We start from the raw sequence: 8,128 nt of genomic DNA, 5'->3' as shown, positions 1-8,128 counted from the left end.
TTGGCGGCCACGCACCTCAATCTCTCCCCTCCCTCCCTCCCTCCCTCTCTCCCTCTCTCCCTCTCTCTCTCTCTCTCTCTCTCACTCTCTCCCCAAGTCCAAGCCGCTTAGCTGAGAAAATCCTCCTCTACTAGCGTCATCCTGCTGTCCAATCATATAGCGAGGATGTGACGCTAGGCGGGGCTTTCAGTCCAGGCCGTTCGAAAAAAAACAAACTCGCGCCGCCGGAGCCCCATTGGCCGGAGCGTTGCCTGAGGGACCCGCTTCTTGTGATAGTTCGGCCAATGGGAGGGCCGGGCAGTCCCAGTTCGAAAGCGGGGTGGGGTACAGCCGGTTGAGCGCCAGATTCAGAGCGGACGGTTGATGCGCGGCGCAGCGTTTATTCAGTGCGGCCCGGACCGACTCGCCGCCATCATGGAGCCGCTGTCCCTGCGCCCGCTGCAGTCTCTCAAGTATTGCGAGCTGCAGCAGGTGGCCAAGGCTGCCGGGCTCCGCGCTAACCTCAAGGTGGGAGCGGGGCCCCGGGAGGGGAGCTGGGAGGTGTCCCTACCCTGCAGACGCTGGGGCTGTGGTAGCCCGGGGCTGGGCTGCATTCGGTCCCGCATCGAGCCTCGTCCCAGTGCTCAGCCCCGGTGGGCGCTGCGGTCCTCCCTCCCCGGTGGTGCCTTGCTGCGGGAGCCCGGGTCCACCTCGAGCCGAGTCCCGAGAGGCGGGAGCTGTCTCCTGGGCCCCCGGCGGCTCTCTCGGGTGCGGCAACAGGAAAGCTAAGGGTGCAACTACACGGCAGAAAACTGGCAGAGGCGGTCTCTTTTATTAGATGTTTGCAAAGTTCTGTCCTTATTCACATAGGAGGGGGGAAAGGTTGTAAAGTTTCTCCGGGGCAGAAATGAAAATTCGTATTTCACAGGAGAGCAGAAGGTGGTGCAAGATCTCCTGGCTAGAATACTTAATTTTGGCAAATTAGGTTTAGGTGAAAATTGGAACAACCCATTTTTACCTCGGTGCTGTCTGGAGTCAAGCAGGATGAATTATGTTTCTTTCTGGTGATGACATTTCATCTTTCAAACGAGGATGGTTGTGGACTGGTTTCCTGGGCAAGGAATTTCTCTTGTGCTGAGGCAGTTTTGAGCTCTGTGAAGATGCAGATTTAGTGGGAACAATAGGCAGAAGCCAGGGTGTTTCAGGTTTCAGTAAAGAATTATTTTTGCAAATATCTAGTTGGTCTATAACAAGAGTTCACCTCTGCCATGAGTTATAATTCCTTTTGCTAGCATAGAGACCAATACGGCTACAGCCTGTATCCCTGAAACTGGAGAACTGTACCTTTAAGAAGCTCTTGCACTGGGTCTATTGGGATTTGTTGTTGCTTACTGTACTTTCTATCTGCAAGCCAGGTGTGCCAGGCAAGAGGAAGACTCTCTGAACATAATTCAGAAAGAAATCTAGCTGAATCTAAAGCATTTAGTAGTTTTGAGTTTGCTGAGGCAGAAGAGTTTTGAGCAATATTACAGAAATGTTCAGGGCACTATTCTATGACACATAAGCAAGATGTATTTAAATAGAAAGGTGAGGAGAGGGGGCTGTCAGAGAAGCTGGCAGCTGATGGATTGGCTCCCTGGAGATGAAGAAGGCAGCTCACTCCCAGCTGAAGGGACACTGGAGTAAGCAGCCAGTTCAGGTAATGGGATAAAAAACCCTAGTCCCCTTTGAGATGGTGGCTGGGGTAGTCCTGCCTGCCGCTGACTTCTTGTACTGCAATTATTATGTTCAAGTGGGAATTTAAAATGTTGTTTTAAGAAGAGCTCCTCAGGCCAGTCATGGGGTGTTGGAGGAGGCTGAGGTGTTTGGGCACTGGCTTTCATAAAGTTTCTGTTCATTCTTTTGCCTAGGAATTGCATTATCTGGCTGATGTACGCTGGTGATGGTATATAAGATGGTGAAAGAATAGAGGAATAAACCCCAGATGTTATAATTCATGATGTTTGGTCCAGTGGGGATGTGGTCTGTGTTTGAGAAGATGCAACTGGCATCCAGCAGTCTATTCATACCATCTTATTAAGTATTTTCCATGCCTCCTACAAAAGCCTCTGAATCACTTTTTGGGAATCTGCGATTAGTGCTGTTTACAGGGAGTCAAAGCTGCTCAAAAGTACTTTTTATTTATTAGACAGAACAATTAGTGAAGCAATTTTAAAGCAGTTAATGTGTATGTATGTGTCTACCATGTGTTCTGCTATCTCATGGTGGTAACCTACGGTCCCTTGAGAATAAGTCTCTGGCTGGGAGCAGATTTACAGTTAGAGCTTTGCCAGAACAGATGTACAAGTCCAGTGATACCTATACTGGCTCTTCACTGAAATTGATTTTGAACTGGAGTGTACTTGTTGCAGTTTACCTAAGGGGGTTATTTTGCAGCTCTCTAGTCAGCACTGACTGCTTATGTGGCTCTTATGAATGAGTCTCATAGTGTCAAAGGCTGCTTCTTGGCTGTTTGGCTAAGATCGGTATTATACTCAGTATGTGGGTTTAGCAAAGGAATGTTCCCTGACCAAATGAAAATAAGATATACCAGCAAATGAACAATCCTGAAAATGAACAATGAAAAACTGCTTCTGTGCCAATGACTTCTGAGAGGCAGTTAGTCCCATTAGCCTGAAGTCGGGCAGAAGGCAGGGTAGAGATGCACCTGGCTTTTACCAGCAATGTTTTTCACATATCATCCTCCTCCTATTGATATAACTACGATGGCAAATATTCTAATATTATAAAAGCCCAAGCGTCTGTCGGTAACACTTTATTCGGGCTGTGATTGGCTGACAGAAACAGCCAATCGGAGTGCTCCAAGCATGGGAGAGCACCACCATGATTCCGAAGCCCAGCAGAGTACTAGACAGAGGGTGGGGGGCCAAGGCCCCCACCCTGCTCCCTGCAAGAGGCAGAACAGTGGCAGCATGGGGCATTAGGTGGTGAGACACCATCCCAGCCTCTTACCCCCCCCCATCATTTGTGATGGGTAAATGGCCAGTTTGTTATAAAGCTGTAGCCCTCATCTCAATTAACCATCAGACTTTCCATCTCATGCCATCTCCCATGCCTGAAAGTGTCTTTGTTTAAATTAGGGGTGTCAAAGATTTAGTCAGTGAGCTGAATCTGACCTGTGGAGCTCTATGATCTGGTCTGTGGTTCTTGGGCCAATCCCCACATACCACATGTGGCACACTAGCCCCAGTGCCTCATGTAGCACAGGGGATCAGTCTTGGGTACATGTTGCGTGCAGCTCCCACAGAAGACCAGCTCTGGGCACTGGCTCTGGGCCGGTCTGGATTGGACCTACAGACCATCTCTGTATGCTGGAGCCAGTGTGTAGGGCTGGTCCAGAATGGGCACCACATGCAGTACATGCCCCATGCTGCCAGCATGTGCTGCATGTGGGGTGTGAATGCAGGCAGAGCACACACGGCCAATCTGTGGCACATGCTTCTTGCAGTGCCCCTCCAGACTGGGCCTGTGTACTATATCTGGGGCCAGTTTGGATCAGGGACACTTCATGCAGCAAGTATCCCATGTCTGCTCTGTGAGCCATGGCCCAGGGACACTGCATGCTGCTTAAGGTAAGCGCATGAGGTGCCTGCACCAGACCAACCCTGCTTCCTGGCTCTAGTGTGTGCGGCTGGTCTGTGAGCCTGATCCCTGTGGGGCTGGAACTGTTTGAAGTCCTTGGCTTAAATCTTGCTAGAGTTCTTTGTTTTTCCCATGTTATCCAAATTTGCGATTGGGACCATAGAATTGGTGGTCTCAGAAAGGACAACTAGATTTTCTAGATTAGGATGTTCAAACTCCAGCTCATGGGCCATGTTTGGTTCCTGGTGCCTTGCCATCCAGCCTGTGGGGCTCCTTATGGGTCCATGGGGAGCCTGGTGGGCTGTGGCCCTACGTCCTAGATTGGACACATGGGGGGGGCAATCTTGGCATGTGGGGCTAGATGAAAGGATGATGTGGAGCCCTGATCCTTGTATGTGGGGCTGGGCAGAGGTGGCGCAGTCCAGATCTGGGTGTGTGGGCATGATCCTGGGGCACAGGGTCTGATTAGCCCACAGATTAGCCCTATACCACTTGTGTGGTCTCAATGACCCAAAGGTTGAGTACTGCTATTCTGGATTACCTATTATATAAAGAAAGCAACAATACAAAAATTATCAGTTTTGCTGCTTGGGAAAACTAAGAGTGTAACTACACTGTGGAGAACTGTACCTTTAAGAAACACTGGCATTGAGCCTCCTGTTTCTTTCTTACTTCTTACAAGCCAGGTGTGCCAGTGAAGAGGAAGACTGAATGTAATTCAGAAAGAAATCTACCTGATTATAAAGCATTTAGTAGTTTTGAATTCACTGAGATGGAGTTTGAGCAATATTACAGAAATATTCACGGTACAATTCCAGAATGTAACAGAATGTAAGCAAAGGAATATATCTTTCCACCCCAGGGTGGGGGGTCAGACTTGATGATCTTCTAAGGTCCCATCTGAAGTAAAAGTCTGTGAAGTCTATATGAAAGAGTTCGACTGATGTGAGTGTGAAGAGTCAGTCTGGCAATTTGGTGAGGGTAACCTGATAAGAAATGTAACCCTGACTGGGATCTGGGACAACATACTTGGACTCCTGGAGTACTGATTTGTCAAAAATCAACTATCTACCATGCAAAGGATGTAATCCGGTCCAGATAGAGTACTGTCCACCCTCTGTAAACTTCAAACATTGAACATAACAGAGTATCCAAAATTTTGTAAGAATAAATCTGAAGGTGAAAAGGTATGTGATGTGTAAAATCAGAGTTCCCAAATAACAGCATGGGAAGCTTCACATACTAACAAACAGCACAAGCCAAGACATTACTTGGCATTTAGGAAAAAAATGTAAGATCTGAAATTGAATTACTTCAGTCTGCATTCACCAGGACAAGGAGTGACAGGACTACTAGGCTAGAGCAGTGGTACTTGACCTACAGCCTGAGGAGCTATAATCTGACTCACCGGGTGCCCCACAGATGCAGAAATCTGGCAGGGGGATGGTGGCAGCATTAATTGCTGGGGCTTTGGCTCTGGGAACTGTAGCAATTAATGCTGCCAGCACTCTCCTATCACTAAATTTCTGATGGCTAGAGAATTATATTTAAAGGTTTGCTTTTAGGAATTGTCTTGTAGATAATGTATTAGAGCAATGGTCCAGGGAAATAGCAAGGGTTAATTGGTTTCTAAAAGCCTGTTTTGTGACCAAGTTTCCTTCAAGGCAGCCACTGAGCAGATCTACAAGTGTGCCCGACTGTGCAGTTGTTACTGCACAGTTATTTAGTACTTACTAAATAACTGCTGGTACTGTGCAGTCCTGGCACTGCACAGGTCATTTCTGACCCTACTGTGCAGTAGCTTGTTGCTACTACACAGTAGCAGCACTGTCACGGTTCATGCCCACTGACACTTGCTGTAGCAACAACCTATGTCGCTGTAGCTTAGAGGCTTATGGCATCTCATGTAGACGTGCCCACTGTGTCCAAGGCCGGCAGACAAGCGGGCATAAACCGGCTGGGAAATTTGAACGCTGTCCCATAACGTAAGATAGGCTTGCCGCATTGGAGCTAGGTTACAGTGATGAGCTGCAGAGTCCTGGGATTTCCAGCTTTGGTGGGAGGACCAAATTGGGAGACTGGGGCATGCCCCAGTTAAGACATGGGTAACTGACCAAATTAAGATGTTTGCATATGATGGGTTTGGGGAAACGGAGGAATAGGCTGACAGGACAGAATGTGGACAGTATGACAACGATAGGAAAACCAATCAACGGTAGCCAGAAATGAAGTCATCAGGAGGAGAAAAAATAAAAAGGAGGGATTTCAGAGCAGCAAAGGATCCCTGAGCGGGGAACTTGAGGCCACCATGGACAGAGGGCACACCACTAGCCCATTTCACCCACCCCATTGGTGGAGATGGGCCCTGGCCCTTGACCTCCAGGCTGCTGACATCTGACATTCAAGAGAACGACAGGGCAAAGCTTGCATACTAGCCAGACATACCTTTCCTCTATGACAGCTCTAGGATTGGTAGATACAGAATTGGGGCTGGGACGTGGGTGTTACTTAGTTTGTCTTGCCTTCATTATTCTTATCTGCTATCACTGCGTCTCAATAAAATTTACCTATTATCAAATGGAAGAAGTTGTAGTCAGTCTGAGGGTTTGGGTACACTGAGAACAAGGTATCTAGGTCATAAATCTAGTGCCAGTAGTTTCGAGACCCATGGGGAGACCCGTGGGCTAGATGACTTGGCCCCATATGCCAGATTGGGTACATAGAGCCAACCCACAGTATTAGGCTGCAGCTGGGTTGGGTGTGGGGAGCTGGCTCCATGCTGCTCATCCTGCCTACAAGACTGGAAGTGTTGAGCATCACTGGCCCAAAACGATTTTTTTTTTTCTTTTCTTCGAGCAATGGACATTTTTTGCAGCAGATGATAGTAAGACCAGAGCGGGGTCAGAAACTGCTACCTCCTGCAAGTGCTATTAACATATCAGGTCTGCTTGTCAAAAATGAATGGGAGGTCAACTCTGGAACTTTCAGAAGCTCTGTATACCTTCCTATTTGGACACGCATTTAGCATATTAAAGCTAGGCTGAGACGGTGTTTAAAGTCTCTGTTGACATTTTAGTTCCCTTTTTAAGTTGTTTTGTTCTGTTATTGCTTTCCTGTTTTATAACGTCCTGTGTTCTCTTTTTGTAAGCTTATAATTTACTCTGCTCTCTCTATGTAAGCTGCCCTGAGCTTTTGCTGGAAAGGGCAGCATAAAAAATAAATATAACAGTATCACTAATACATGATACACTATTGTAAATGTTCCCTCTGGTGCATTTTTACATATTTTTCTGTAAGCTGAAGTTTTTCTGGCTGTTATTTACACATCCAGTCAAAGGATCAGTATGTATCAATTTTCCACTGTAAAGTGCACGCAGTGGATATCCACTTGCACATTCATTTGTAAAAAGATAAGCTTATTCGGATCAAATGAATGAACTTGATTATTCAGCTCTACTTTTTTCTCAGTTGTAACTTTGGTTTGAAGATTTAGTATCCCAAACAGACCTGTATACCCTGGGTATCATGAATGTAACAGCTATATCAATATCACATGGTGCTGAGTTATGTTGTTACATTATAATTTATATCTGTATGTTTCTGGAGCCACATATTGCAAGGGCTTTGCTATGCTTTTCAACCCTTTTCATTCTGGGTCAGGGTGGATTTGATTTAAATTGGTGGGCAGGAACCCTAGATTTAATCATTGCTGTCTACAAAAAGTGCATTCTTTTGTTGTTTGATATCCTCTGTTCATTTAACTTCTTGAAACGCTGCACTTTTAGAGAGAGGTAAGGGCTTAACTCTGTGTACACAAACTTGCAGAGACAAGAGGGCTGGCTGATGGGTAGGTAATCAGGTCTGTTATCTCTCATCTCCCTATACAGTACTGGTGTTAATAAGGATGTTATCTCTGAAGACAAATCCAGTTTGAGAACTGAAACTAAGCATCACAGAGATGCTTAATGGGGTTTTCTAGACTGAGCACTGAGTTCCATTGGGTTAGAGTGGTTTTGTGAAACTTTTCTAAAAAAGTTATATGAATACATTATCTCAAATAGTATATACTTAGAATTTATAATCTCTTTCATGGCGATATCTTTGAGCTCTAACATACCTTAAGTTAAAACTGTCTTTATCTTTTTTTTAAAAAGCATCTTAAAAATAAATAAGATCAAATAAAAAAATTGATTTAAATTTTTAAAAATCTGATTTAAAGTTTTGGGTTAAAGTTACAGTAGCTAACTTGTATCACTGTAGGAGCATGCAGATGTAATGGTTTTAATATAACAGCTGATGCAGGTTCCTGAGTAGCAGTTCCTCCTCACGTTTGAAAGTAGTTAAGTTACGTTTTCCTATAACTTCTGTCACTGAGCCCCTCTAACTGTGAGAAGTGCTGGGCTCTTCTGGGGGTGGGGGGCTGGACTGAGGCTGCACTTGAGGCAGGCAGTGGCATGGGAGGGGGCTATGGTGAATTTTGGGGTGGCTGTAGCCCCTCTCCCCCTCC

At 46.2% G+C, this 8,128-nt stretch overlaps 1 protein-coding gene across 5 annotated transcripts in view; it reads left to right on the top strand.

The window, feature by feature from the left end:
- The first annotated feature begins 240 nt into the window (after positions 1-240).
- The window catches only part of NUSAP1 (nucleolar and spindle associated protein 1), a 43,579-nt gene continuing 35,691 nt past the window's right edge, over positions 241-8,128 (top strand). Inside the window, exon 1 of one of the 5 annotated variants that reach the window (XM_090033399.1) lies at positions 241-507. In XM_090033399.1, coding sequence (XP_089889525.1) covers positions 364-507 — 144 coding nt within the window. In that variant the 5' untranslated portion in view covers positions 241-363. The remainder of the gene's footprint in view (positions 508-8,128) is intronic. The other 4 variants (XM_090033400.1, XM_090033402.1, XM_090033397.1 and 1 more) reach the window with 4 other exon arrangements.

This window comes from Crocodylus siamensis, chromosome 2, assembly GCF_052110815.1.
Source record: "Crocodylus siamensis isolate JL-2025a chromosome 2, ASM5211081v1, whole genome shotgun sequence".
In the NCBI taxonomy this organism is placed as follows: Eukaryota; Metazoa; Chordata; order Crocodylia; family Crocodylidae; genus Crocodylus; species Crocodylus siamensis.
This window is presented reverse-complemented; position numbering and strand designations above follow the sequence as displayed.